This window comes from Apodemus sylvaticus, chromosome 8 (genome assembly GCF_947179515.1).
Source record: "Apodemus sylvaticus chromosome 8, mApoSyl1.1, whole genome shotgun sequence".
Taxonomy (NCBI): domain Eukaryota; kingdom Metazoa; phylum Chordata; class Mammalia; order Rodentia; family Muridae; genus Apodemus; species Apodemus sylvaticus.
The window spans coordinates 119,185,566-119,200,165 of NC_067479.1; the positions used below are offsets into that span (position 1 = coordinate 119,185,566).

The window sequence follows — 14,600 nt, forward strand, 5'->3', positions numbered from 1 at the left end:
TGAGTCCTGTGCATGGGACTTTGGTCTAGTCTGCTTTCATATTGGAATGGTATGAAAGTAAGTGGTACCCAGCTTGCCCTTGCCTACTCTCTTCTGTCTCTTAGAATTTTCTGTATGCCAGAAAAATACTTCACTGGACTTTGTTTCCCTAATGCTTCTTGGCTTCTCACCATCAGCTTTTTACAGTATGTTGTTTGCCTTACAGTATGTTGTTCAAATTAGAAGAGTGTTCGCATATTTTAACAGTTTCCTAGGATTTCAAGTCTTTAATTAACAGAAAATGGATGTTTTGGAATATTATCAAAATATGGGAGACAGAACACCAAGGCTATGCTTCCATCCATGATGCTACTAAATGTACTTAGTGTAAATGCAGGGGCCAGAACTGCGTGCTCCATGTAACCAGCTACTTGCACACTGGTGTGCTGAGGGGGATCTGTGTTGGGGTAATACTCTCATTGCCTGCTCACTGGTGCTGGTCTAAATTCCTCCAACTCAGGACTGCGGTAGAGACAGTTTTGTTGAATTATCAGAGCCCCAGGGTTCTGAGCAGCTAAGTGCTGTTGGTCTTCTAGTGCCTGATCTTCTTATTGCCAGGACATTGGCAATAAGAAGCACTGGCAGTTTCTTTCCTGTGCCATATACATGTCATTATTCTGCCTATTTTCAGGTGGTGAAAAGAACAGTGCTGTAGCATGTTCTGAGCATGTTAGTTTCCAGAGACGAATGCAAGGGCAATAAGAGAATTTAGCAGGTTTTCCTTGGAATCCAGAGAGCTTGGTTAGAGATGAATGACTGGCTGTTCCAGGAAAAACAAAAGCAAGTAGTGGAATGTGAAATAGTGATTCTTAGATAATTGTATAGTTACAATCTCAGGGAAAGGAGCTGCTCACTTATTTAAGGCTACCCAGCTTGCCAAATTCTGGTTAATGTAAGGAGATTCTGTGTCTTGTTTTTTTCCAGTGAAACAGCTGTGATCCCCTAAAAGATTGTGGTAGTTTCTGTTCTGTGTCTGGTGTTCCTTATCATCCCCTTTGCTCTTGTCTCTACAGGTGGTACATGCCAGAGTTCTGCTCTCCCAGCCCTGATTCATCCTCCAGCCCCTCATTTGCAGCCATCATTGGATATTAAGCCTTTTCTACCCTTTCCTCTTGATACTGCAGCAGCAGTCAACCTGTTTCCCAATTTTAATGCGGTGAGTGTCTGATCCAAAATTTCACCTGTCTTTGATGAATGACAAGGCATAAAGGATTAGGGATAGGGCAGGAGAGTCAGTTACTGCTTATGTCTTGAAGGATTGATTATCTCATACATTTCTGTATGCCATGGTGAAGTTGAGTGTCCATCTAGAAAATTAATATCCAGAGAGCCAGGCTTGGTGAATGGTGAAAGAGAATTCATTATTTGATTATGAGTTAATGTCATATGTGAGAATCTTTTTTTGTAAAACAGACAGAACTGCCTTTGTTTGGAACTTGTGAATTTGAAATTGAACTAATTTATTATGAAGTATAAGACGTGAAGTTCAATGTGTCCTTCTTACATGTGAGTCTTACAAAATGCTTCAAATCTATTATTCTTTCCTATTGCGATAATTGGAACCATGAAAGTAGTCAGAACTGAAGATGGTGTTCCCAAATCAATCACTTTTCATCTTTCTCTAACTTCTGTTCAATGAAGTGGTTCTCTCTCTCTCTCTCTCTCTCTCTCTCTCTCTCTCTCTCTCTCTCTCTCTCTGTGTGTGTGTGTGTGTGTGTGTAGGTGTGTGTGTGTAGAAGCTGGAATGTTACAATGCAGAGACCATTGCTGTAGAGGGGTCAGAAGTACCTCATATTTGACCTAGTACCTTCCCCCAGAGGCTAAATTCTTTGTGTGTAGCAGCACTAAGGTTGGGTAGGACAGTTGGATTAGTTTGTATATTGTAAAATTATACTATTTTTAGAGCCTTCACTCAACTGTTAACTTTGGAGACCTCTATTTCCTCTTAAAGCAAAGACCTGTTTCCCTCTAAGCTCAGGGACTCCTAGCTCTGAATTCTACAAAACAGAGGAATTGCCTTTGTTTTCTGTATTGCTGTTGGATCTCCTAGCCAGGTTCCCTGTCTGTAGGATTATGGGTCCTGTGTCCACTCTGCCACAGGGCTTGGCTGCTAGAGAGGCAGAATTCAGGATGTTGACTGCTATTACCCCATGCTGTCTCTAGGCATGGTGTTGGGCAGTAGGGAAGCCTCAGGACACCTCTCAGGTGGGTGGGGGAAGTGTAGTTTGAGGTTCAGAACAGCTGGAGCTAGCTGGGGAGGGGGGATTGGTCCCTGGGCCTGGGACTAGGCTAGACCATCTGGTTCTATGGCTCTTGGATACCCAGGCATGACCAGAAACTGAAGAGCTGAGACTGGAGTTGGGGGCCTTCTGGCTGGATCTAGCCCCAGGAGTAAGGGTTGGGGAAGGGAAGCTTCTTCTAGTCCCAAGGCAAGAGTCCTTGACTTGACTTTGCTTGGATTGGCATGGCTTGGGCTTGGTAGAGGCCATGACTGGGAGCACAGAGAGGTCTGAAATGGGAGATTAGATGGCAGCTCCATAGGTGAACGACTCTTCCAGCGCTCCCAAAAAGAATGGCAGATTGCATGTTTTTAAGGCATTTATTGTCATGCAAAACGTAGATGAGTAAAACTTCTCAGGGTGGACCTGACGTAAAATACCTTTTGCAGTGAGGAAGGAGTGTCTGGGACAGAAGGCTTATTGATTAAGCCTTCAAGCCTTTAGGTACCTCATGAAAATGGAGGTCTGTCTTGAGCCTAGGTGACTACAGGTCATAACCTCTACCTGTGGAGGTATTTGGGCCTTGCTCTACTGTGACTGAGGGCCACAAATCTTTGGAGGGCTGCAGCTAGTGAGAGGGGCCTGGTGCCCAGGAACAGGTGAAATGCCTAGTCTCTTCAAGGTCTCTGGGGTTTCTAGCCTAAGTTCAACCATGGAACAAGTTGCCTTTCATGGTCCCACACTATCCATGAGTGGCAAATATTTATTCATCTGGAAGAACACAATAATAAATATCAGTCTGATAAATCCAAATGTGTGATGCACTTAATATTTGGAACTCTTTCCTTAACTGAAACTCAATGGGACTGGGATAGTTACCTGCCTCTACCTGTCACACCTTTTATTCCCAGTTACAGTTCAGTCAGGTCAAATATTTCCTAAATTACTTTGTTTTTTGTTTGTTTGTTTGTCTATTCGTTTTGTTTTGTTTTGTACTATGTCAGAAGCCTTCTCAGCACAAGTTCAATTATTTTCTTGTTTCTATTTTCATAGAATGCCTGTATTCTTGATATTTATCATAATTCTCTTGTGTGTAGCATGAGATACTCTTTTTTATTCCTTTTTTTTTGAATATATTCTTCATTTGCATTTCAAATGTTATACACCTTCGCAGTTTCCACTCTCCCTGAAAACCCTCAACTTGTCCTCCCATCACCTGCCTCCAAGTATATGCTCCTCCACCCATTCCACACCCACAACTGGATTTCCCACACTGGGGCATCTTTTGAGCCTTCATAGGACCAAGTACCTCTCTTCCCACTGATGCCCAACAAGGCATTCCTCTACCAATTTTTTGTCTGGAACCATGTGTACCCCTTGATTGATGGCTTAGACCCTTGGAGCACTGGGACATCTGGTTGGCTGACATCATCGATCTTCCAATGGGGAGGCAAAACCCCAAAGCTCCTCCAGTCTGACCTCCATTTCCTCCATTGGGAACCTCTCACTTAGTCCAGTGTTTGGCTGCTACCTCTGTATCTGCAAGGCTCTAGCAGGGACCCTCCAAAAGACAACCATAACAGCCTCCTTTTGGTAGGTACTTCTTGTCATCCATTGTATTTTGGGGGTTTGTTGACTGTTTTATAAACATAGGATGAAACGCCAGGTAGGACAGTCTCTGGGTGGGATTTCTTTCAATCTCTGCTCCACACTTTGTCTCCATAGTTCTTCCTGTGAGTATTTTGTTCCCTTTCTCAGGGTAACCAAAGCACCCCCACTCTAGTCTTCCTTCTTCTTGAGCTTCTTGTGGTCTGTGAATTGTAACATGTTTATTTTGAGCTTTTGAGCTAAGGTCTACTTATCAGTGAGTACATACCATGTATTCTTTTGTGATTGTGTTACCTCTTTCAGGATGACACTTTCTAGTTCCATCCACTTGCCTAAGAATTTTATGAATTCATTGTTTTTAATAGCTGAATAGTATTCCATTTTGTATATATACAACAATTTCTGTATCCATTCTTCTGTTGAAGGACATCTGGTTTTTTTCCAGCTTCTGGCTATTATAAATAATGCTGCTAGGAACATAGTGAATCATGTGTCCTTATTACATGTTGGATTATCTACTGGGTATATGCCCAGGAGTGGTGTCCTCAGGTAGTACTATATCTAATTTTCTAAGGATCCACCAAACTGATTTCCAGAGTGGTTTTACCAACTTGCAATCCCACCAACAATGGAGGAATGTTCCTCTTTCCCCACATCCTCTTCAGCATCTGCTGTCCCCTGAGTTTTTCCTCTTAGCCATTCTGACTGCTGTGAGTGGAATCTCAGTGTTGTTCTGATTTGCATTTCCATCATAACTAAGGATGCTGAACATTTCTTTAGGTGCTTCAGAGCCATTCAAGTTTCCTCAGTTAAAAATTCCGTGTTTAACTCTGTACCCTATTTTTTAATAGGGTTATTTGACACTCTGGAGTCTAAATTCTTGAGTTATTTGTATACATTGGATAATAGCCCTCTATCAGATGTAGGGTGTGTAAAGATCTTTTCCCAATCTATTGGTTGACATTTTATCCTATTGACAGTGTCCTTTGCCTTACAAAAGCTTTGTAGTTTTATGAAGTCCCATATGTTGATTCTTGTTCTTAGAGTATAAGCCATGGGTGTTCTGTTCAGGAAAATTTCCCCTGTGCCCATGTGTTCAAGGTGCTTCCCCACTTTCTCCTCTATGAGCTTCAGTGTTTTATGTGGAGGCCCTTGATCCACTTGGACTTGAGCTTTATATAAGGAGATAAGAATGGGTCAGTTGCATTTTTCTAAATGCAGACTTCCAGTTGACCCAGCACCATTTGTTAAAAATGCTGTGTTTTTTCCACTGTGTGTTTTTAGCTTCTTTGTCAATAGGTGACCATAGGTATGTGGGTTCATATCTGGGTTGTCAATTCTATTCCATTGATCTTTCTGCCTGTCTTAGTACCAATGTCATACAGTTTTTGTCTCTATTGCTGTGTAGTAGAGCTTGTGGTTAGCAATGGTGATTCCCCCAGGAGATTTTCTGTTTTGGAGAATAGTTTTTGCTATCCTGGTTTTTTGTTATTCCAAATGAATTTGCAAATTACTCTTTCTAGCTCTATGAAGAACTGATTTGGAATTTTGATGGGAAGTGCATTGAATCTGTAGATTCCTTTCCGCAAAATGGCCATTTTTACTTCATTAATCCTTCCAACCCATGAGCATGGGAGATCTTTCCATTTTCTGAGATCTTCTATGATTTCTTAATTCAGAGGCTTGAAGTTCTTGCCATAGAGATCTTTCACTTGCTTGGTTAGAGTCACACCAAGGTATGTAATATTATATGTGACTATTGTGAAGGGTGTCATTTTCTGTATTTCTTTCTCAGACTGTTTATCCTTTGAGTAAAGGAAGGCTTCTGATTTATTTGAACAATTTTATATCCAGTCACTTTGCTGAAGTTGTTTATCAGCTTTAGGAGGTCACTGGTAGAATTTTTCTGGTCGCTTAAGTATATGATTATATAATTTGCAAATAGTGATACATGGATTTCTTCCTTTCCAATTTGTATCCCTTTGATGTACTTTTGTTGTGTAATTGCTCTGACTAGGACTTTGGGTACTATATTGAATAGAAAGGGAGAGAGAAGGCAGCCTTGTCTGGTACTTGATTTTAGTAGGATTGCTTCAAGTTTCTCTCCATTTAATTTGATGTTGGCTACAGGTTTATGGTATATTGCTTTCACTATGTTTAGGTATGGGCCTTGAATTCCTGATCTCACCAAGACTTTTAAAATGAAGGGATGTTGAATTTTGACAAAAGATTTTTTTCAGCATCTAATGAAATGACCCTATGTTTTTTTTTTTTTTGAGTTTGTTTATGTAGAGGATTACATTGATTGATTGTCATATATAGAACCATCCCTGCAACCCTGGGATTAAGCCTACTTGATCATGGTGAATTATTGTTTTATTGCATTCTTGGACTCGGTTGATCAAAATTTTGTTGAGTATTTTTGAATCAATGTTCATAAGGGAAATTGGTCTGAAGTTCTCTTTCCTTGTTCGGTCTTTGGTTTAGGTATAAGCTTTATTGTGGCTTCATAGAATAAATTGGGTAGTGTTCCTTGAGTTTCTATTTAGTGAAATAGTTTGAAGAGTTCTTCTTTGAATATCTGATAAAATTCCCCAGTAAACTCATCAGGCCCTGGGCTTATATTTTTGCGGGGGAGACTACTAATAACTGCTTTTATTTCCTCAGGACTTACGAAATTATTTTGATGGTTCATCTGATCCTGTTTTAATGTTGGCACCTGGTATGTATCTAGAATATTGTCCATTTTATCCATATTTTCCACTTTATTTGAGTATAATCTCTTGTAGTAGGAACTGTTGGTTTTTTGAATATCCACAGTTTCTGTAGTTATGTCTCCCTTTTCATTTCTGATTTTATTAATTTGGGTAGTACCTCTGAGTCCTCTGGCTCTTTTGGCTAAGGGTTTATCTATCTTGTTAATTTTCTCAAAGAACCAGCTCTTGGTTTTGTTGGTTCTTTGTATAATTCTTATTCTTTCTATTTTGTTGATTTTGGCCCTGAATTTGATTATTTTCTGCTATCTACTTCTCTTTGGTGTATTTGCTTCTTTTTCTTTTAGAGCTTTCAGGTGTGTTGTCAAGCTCTTAGTTTAAGCTCTCTCCATTTTATTTTTGGAGGCACTTAGAGCTATGAGTTTTCCTCTTAGTCCTGCTTTCATTGAGTCCCATAAGTTTTGGTATAATGGGTCCTCATTTTCATTAAATTCTAAAAAGTGTTTAATTACTTTCATTATTTTTCCAGTGACCAAGGTATCATTGAGTAGAACATTGTTCAACATCCATGTGTATGTGTGTTTTCTGTTGTTTTTTTTTTTTTTTGGACTTAAGACCAGCCTTAGGGCATGTTGATCTGATAGGGTGCATGGAATAATTGCAATATTCCTGTATCTGTTGAGGCCTGTTTTGTGATCAATTATAAGGTCAATTTAGGAGAAGGTGCCATGAGGAGCTGAGAAGAAAGTATATTCTTTTGCTTGAGGATGCAATGTTCTATAAATATCTGTCAGATCCATTTGGTCTATTACTTTAGTTAGTTTCATTGTGTCTCTGCTTAGGTTCTGTTTCCATGATTTGTCCATTGTTGGGAGTGGGTTGTTGATGTCTGCCACTATAATTGTGTGGAATGCAAATTGTGCTTTGAGCTTAAGTAAAGTTTCTTTTATGAATGTGGTTGCCCTTCCATTTGGAGTTCAGAATTGAGTGTTCACCTTGGTAGATTTTTCCTTTGACATGAATGAAGTGTCCCTCCTTATCTTTTTTGACAACTTCTGGTTGAACATTGATTTTATAGGATATAAGGATGGCCACTCAAACTTGGTTCTTGGGACCATTTTCTTGGAAAATTGTTTTTCAACCTCTGACTCTGAGGTAGTGAGTATCTTTGTCACTGAGGTGGGTTTCTTGTATGCAGCAAAATGTTGGGTCCTGTTTAGGTATCCAGTCTGTTAGTCTATGTCTTTTTATTGGGGAATTGAGTCCATTGATATTAAGAGATATTGAGGAGAAGTGATTGTTTCTTTCTCTTATTTTCATTGGTAAAATTGAAATTTTTTGTGTGGCTATCTTCTTTTGGGTTTGTTGAAAGAAGATTACTTTATTGCTTTTTCCAGGGTGTAGTTTCCTGCCTTGTGTTGGTATTTTCCACCCATTATGCTTTTGAAGCTCTAGGTTTATGGAAAGATACTGTATAAATTTGGTTTTGTCATGGAATATCTTGTTTTCTCTGTTGGGGTTCTGTCTAAGCTCCACCCCACACCTACCTGGCAATAGCCAGGTATGCCCCACCCCAGAGATCTGGCCCACTACAAGAGGGCCTTCTTGCCCCTCCTCTCCCTCTTTGTTCTCTGTTCTCCCACATACCCTCACCTCTCTGCCCCTTGGGCTCCCTCCCCACGTGGTAATGGCCGGCCTCCTCTTCTTTTCTCTTCTCTTCTCTCTTCTCTCTCTCTCTCTCTCTCTCTCTCTCTCTCTCTCTCTCTCTCTCTCTCACTCACTCCCATCCCCTACTCTGAATAAACTCTATTCTGTACTATGCCTGTGTGTGTGTGTGGTCCCTCAGGGGCAGAGGTGCCCAGGCAATGGCCCGCCTGGACACCTTCCCCCATGCCGCCTAGCCACACTCCCCTAACCCCCTACACTCTCCCCTTTTAAGCCCCTTCATTCTCCATCTATGATAATTGAGTGTTTTGCTGGGTATAGTAGCCAGGGCTGACATTTATGATGATGGGTATAGTAGTCTGGGATGATTCTGGTAGGTCTTCTTTTATACATTACTTGACCTTTTCCCCTACTGCTTTTATTATTCTTTCTTTGATTAGTACATTTGGTATTTTGATTATTATGTGTCAGGAGAAGTTGCTTTTCTGGTTCAGTCTTTTTGGAATTCTGTAGGCTTCTTGTATGTTCATGGGCATCTCTTTAGGTTGGGGAGGTTTTCTTCTATAATTCTGTTGAAGATATTTACTGGGCCTTTAAGATGAAAATTCTCATTCTCTTCTATACCTATAATCCTTAGGTTTGGTCTTCTCATTGTGTCCTGCATTTCCTGGATGTTTTGAGTTACAATTTTTTTGCATTTTGCATTTTCTTTAACTGTTGAGTCAATCTTTTCTATGGTATCTTTAGCTCCTGAAATTCTTTCTTCTATCTCTTGTTCTACTCTATCTCTATTCTGTTGTTGATGCTTGTATCTATGACTCCTGAAATTTTTCCAAACTTTTCTATCTCCAGATAAGTATCATTTTGTGATTTCTTTATTGTTTCTACTTCCATTTTTAGATCCTGGGTAGTTTTGTTCATTTCCTTCACTGTTTGTGTTTTCCTGAAATTCATTAAGGGATTTTTTTTGTTTCTACTTTAAGGGCTTCTACCTGTTGAGCCATGTTCTTCTGTGTTTCTTTAAGAGACTTCTGTGTTTCTTCTTTATGGATTTATACCAGTTGACAAATGTTCTCCTGTGTTTCTTTAAGGGATTTTTGTGTTTCCTCTTTAAGAACTTCTGCCTGTTGGCCCATGTTCTCCCATAATTCCCTAAGGGATTTTTGTGTTTCCTCTTGAAGGGCTTCTACCTATTGACCTATTTTGTTCTATATGTCTTTAAGTGATTTTTGTGCTTCCTCTTTGAGGGATTCCACCCAATGACCCACGTTTTTTTTTTTTTTTTTTTTTTTTTTTGTATTTCTTTAAGGGAGTTATTTATGTCCTTCTTGAAGTCTTCTATCAGCATCATGAGATGTATTAAATCCAACTCTTGCTTTTCCAGTGTGTTGATGTATCCAGGATTTGCTGTTGTGCAAGAACTGGGTTCTGATGGTGCCATGTTGCCTTGGTTTCTGTTGGTAATGATCTTGCATTTGCCTTTGCCATCTAGTTTTCTCTGGTATTAACTGGTCTTCCTGTCTCTTATTTTGGTTTTTCTGTCCTGCAAGACTGTGTATGTGTACTTCTAGGATTCCCATTCTCTCTGTGCACACAATTATGTAGACTCTCCTGGGACACTAGCTCTCCTGTTCTCCCAGGTCTCTCTGCACTCCAAATGACCTGAGTGCAGCTGGCTGTCAAATGCCTTAAGTTCTCTAGGAAGTATCAGATGGTGTCTTCACTCTGGCAGAATTGGAAGATTCTGCCACAACAGAAAGGGTAAATGCCCTAAATGGCTGGTTCTCAACTGCCATGAGTTTCTGGTTCTCAAAAGCCCTGAGTGGTCGGTTCTCTAGGAAATATCAGGAGATGATGTCTTCCCTGTGGCAGACCTGGTAAGATTCTGTCAAAGCAGAAAGGGCTGGCAGGGGTGGAAGGGCTCTAAGGATCCGAAGAGGACTGCTATTCAGAAGGGTGGGGCTTTTGTTGGTTGCTGAATAGTAAGTCCTGCCAGACCACTGGAGGCAGCTCTGGCCCTCTAGAGGTGAGAGCTGGAGGTTCTTTTTCGTTTGTTTGTTTTATTTTTTTTTAATTTTCTATATTCTTCATTTACATTTCAAATGATTTTCCCTTTCCCAGTTCCCCCCTCCCCATAAGTCCTATAAGCCCTCTTCCTTCTGCCCATTCACCAATCTACCCACTTTTACTTCTCTGTCCTGGTAATCCCCTACAATGCTGCATCAAGCCTTTCCGGGACCAGGGCCCTCTTTTTCCATCTCTTGGGAGTTGTGTCTTGGATATTCAGAGCTTCTGGCCTAATATCCACTTATCAGTGACTGCATTCCATGTGTGTTCTGTTGTGAATGAGTTACCTTACTTAGGATGATATTTTCCAGTTCCAGCCATTTGCCTTAGAATTTCATGAATTCATTGTTTTTAATTGCTGAGTAGTATTCCACTGGCATGCAATAGGGACACATGCTCCACTATGTTCATAGCAGCCTTATTTATAATAGCCAGAAGCTGGAAAGAACCCAGATGTTCCTCAGTGGATGAATGGATATAGAAAATGTGGTATATTTACACAATGGAGCAGGGGGTTCTTACCAACTGCCCAGAGTGCCTGGTTCTCTAGGAAGTATTAGGAGATGGATTCTTCACTATGCCAGACTTGACAAGGTTCTGCCACAGCAGAAAGGACTGGTGGCAGCAGAAGGGCGAGAAGGACTGAAAGGGTGTCATGAGATATTCTTATGCTCAAAATTGAAGTGAACTTATAATGGCTGGAAAGCAATGAGTGACTTTTTCCTGAACATCACTTGCTTCAACTTCCAGAAGTTGCTACTGTACAGAGTAGGGCTTATCAGTGACAAGATATGTCAACAGCACCAAGGAAAAGAAGATTAAGGTGAGAGGTCACTTACTGCCTAGTGAGCTCAATAATACTGTTCTCTCTTTACAACAATTTACTCAGAGATAAACTTAAGAAAATGGTTAGTAATCTGTGTACAATTAAGACATTCAAGAAAATAATGGATATTCAGTGGGGCTTATTTCTTTTTTTTCATTGTTTTAAACAGCATCTTTTTTTAAATATATATTCTTATTTTCTATATTCTTTGCTTACAATCCAAAAACTTTCCTCTTTCCCAGTTCCCCCCTCCCCATATGTACCATAAGTCCTCTTCTCTCCATCCATTCTCCTATCTTCCCCCCTCCCTTTTCTCTGTCCTGGTGCTCCCCTATAATGCTGGATCAAGCCTTTCCAGGATTAGGGACCTCTTCTTCCTTCTTCATGGGAATCATTTGATATGCTAATTGTATCTTCAGTATTCAGAGCTTCAGGGCTAATTAATATCCACTTACCAATGATTGCATTCCATGTGTATTCTTTTGTGATTGTGTTACCTTGCTTAGGATGATATTTTCCAGTAACATCCATTTGCCTAAAAAATTCTTGAATTCACTGTTTTTAATTGCTGAATAGTACTCTATTCTGTATATATACCACATTTTCTGTAAGCCATCCTGACTGGTGTGAGGTGTGAAGTGAAATCTCAGGTTTGTTTTGATTTGCATTTCCCTAATAGCTAATGATGTTGAGCATTTCTTAAGGTGCTTCTTGGCCATCGAATTTCTTCAGGTGAGAATTCTTTGTTCATGTCTGTACCCCATTTTTTAATAGAGTTATTTGGTTCTGTGGGGTCTAACTTCTTGAGTTCTTTGTATATATTGGATATTAGCCCTCTATTGGATATAGGATTGATGAAGATCTTTTCCCAATTTGTTCTTTACCTGAAGAAATTCTGATGGCCTAGAAGCACCTTAAGAAATGCTCAACATCATTAGCCATTAGGGAAATGCAAATCAAAACAACCCTGAGATTTCACCTCACACCAGTCAGAATGGCCAAGGTTAAAAACTCAGGAGACAACAGGTATTGGCAAGAATGTAGAGAAAGAGGAACACTCCTTCACTGCTGGTGGGATTATAAGATGGTACAACCACTATGGAAATCAGTCTGGTGGTTCCTAAGAAAACTGGACATGACACCTCCGGAGGACCCTGCTATGCCTCTCCTGGACATATACCCAGAGGATTCCCTAGCACACAATAAGGACACATGCTCCACTATGTTCATAACAGCCTTATTTATAATATCCAGAAGCTGGAAAGAACACAGATATTCCTCAATGGAGGAATGGATACAGAAAATGTGGTATATATACACAATGGAGTACTATTCAGCAATTAAAAACAATAAATTTATGAATTTTTAGGCAAATGGATGTTACTGGAAAATATCATCCTAAGCGAGGTAACACAATCACAAAAGAATACACATGGAATGCAATCATTGATAAGTGGATATTAATTAGCCCTGAAGCTCTGAATACTGAAGATACAATTAGCATATCAAATGATTCCCATGAAGAAGGAAGATGAGGGCTCTAATCCTGGGAAGGTTTGATCCAGCATTGTAGGGGAGTACCAGGACAGAGAAAAGGGAGGGGGAAAGATAGGAGAATGGATGGAGAGAAGAGGACTTATGGGACATATGTGGAGGGGGAACTGGGAAAGGTGAAATCTTTTGGATTGTAAACAAAGAATATAATATATATAATATATATTATATATATATAAAGTAAATATTCACAAGTACTAATAAAATGGTATCTAGTTTAATAATTTCAAAAATATTAAATACTGGTAAATTTGATAATGATACAAAAAGAAAATACATAGTTGAAGTTTTATATTACTTTGATTCATGCTTTTTTAGTATATTGCTTTAAAATACTGGTATTAAAAAGCCAGGATGGGAGCCGGGTGGTGGTGGTGCATGCCTTTAATTTCCACACTTGGGAGGCAAAGGCAGGCAGATTTCTGAGTTTGAGGCCAACCTGGTCTACAGAGTGAGTTCCAGGACAGCCAGGGCTACACAGAGAAACCCTCTCTCAAAAAACAAACAAACAAACAAACAAACAAACAAAAAACCCAAAAACAAACAAAAACAAACAAACAAACAAACAAACAAAAAAGCCTGGATGGGTGAGTCATTAAGTGAGATTGCTATCAAGAATGAAGACTTGAGTTTGGTCTTGTGAGCCTACATGATGAAAGGAAAGAACTCACTCCATCAAGTTATCTTTTGACCTCTACACATATGACATTAAATACCCATACACACATACACAGATACACACACACACACACACACACACACACGTGCATGCACATGTACAGATACAATAAATAAACAAAAGCATAAATTATATAAATGTGAAAAGTATACAAATATATAATATAGTGGTGCTTAGAAAGTAAGTACAATTTAGTAAATATATACAAATTTGAATAATATAAATTATTAATAATATTTGTATTATCTTTAAATATAATGTTGAAAATATTACAGCTTTCTATGTCTGCTGTTTCCCTGGCAAGAACCAAGAAACATATATATTTCATTGCAAAACTGATACTAATAAAGTCACTAATAGCATATTATAAGTGGCAAGATAACAAAGTGCTTTGGGCTGACTCAAAATTGATTACAGTGATTCTTTGAGTAAAGCAGTACTTTTCATTGCTTTCTGAGAAATCCATTATTCTGAAGCTTTTGGCTTTGAAATTAACTTTAATAATTCATTCTTAATTGTGGTGAGGAAAGAAGTGGAAGAGATTGTGGAGGCCTGATTAGGCAGAAGTGGTGAAAACTTGTCTTATTATTAGTTCTCTCTGAGCTAAGTAAAACCTAAAGGTTGTTAAAGTTATTGTGTATTCTAGTTTCATTTCTGTTATGATAAAATAATCCAAACAAAATACAGTTTAGGTTTCTATCCATTATTGGCAAAATCACAGTGCCTGAAAGTTGATATAGATAGTCACATCACATCCACAGCTTGTTCAATTGCCTGTTCAATTTCTCCACTTATACAGTAGAGGACTCCATACTTTGATAATGATGCCACCCACAATAGGCTCAGTCTTCTCATATCAATTAATATAATTAAGACAATCTTCATTGACATATCCACAGGACAACTTGATCTGTACAATCTCACCTTCAGACCCTCTTCTTGGTGATTCTAGGTCTTTTCACGGTGATAATTACAGCCAAACCTCATGCCTTATTTTTTCTAAGTTTGACATATTTTCTAAATGAGCTGTTTGCTCACAGAGGGGCTTGATATCTCAGCACTCAATCTTTATTGAACACGTTAGTGCTGGTTACTAAAAGTCATCTGTGACCTATGATTGCCCTTTCAAATTTGTAGCTTACCTTTTGACATGAAGACCTTGGATCAGATGTAAGTACAGCTTCTTTGCCATCCTTAGCATCAGATTCTTCATCTATAGAGTGATGAAG

At 39.2% G+C, this 14,600-nt stretch overlaps 1 protein-coding gene across 1 annotated transcript in view; it reads left to right on the forward strand.

Annotated features, from left to right (window-relative positions):
* The first annotated feature begins 370 nt into the window (after window positions 1-370).
* The window catches only part of Znf385d (zinc finger protein 385D), a 293,774-nt gene continuing 279,544 nt past the window's right edge, over window positions 371-14,600 (forward strand). The window contains exons 1-2 of the mRNA XM_052190333.1: window positions 371-446; window positions 1,053-1,195. Coding sequence (XP_052046293.1) covers window positions 371-446; window positions 1,053-1,195 — 219 coding nt within the window. The remainder of the gene's footprint in view (window positions 447-1,052; window positions 1,196-14,600) is intronic.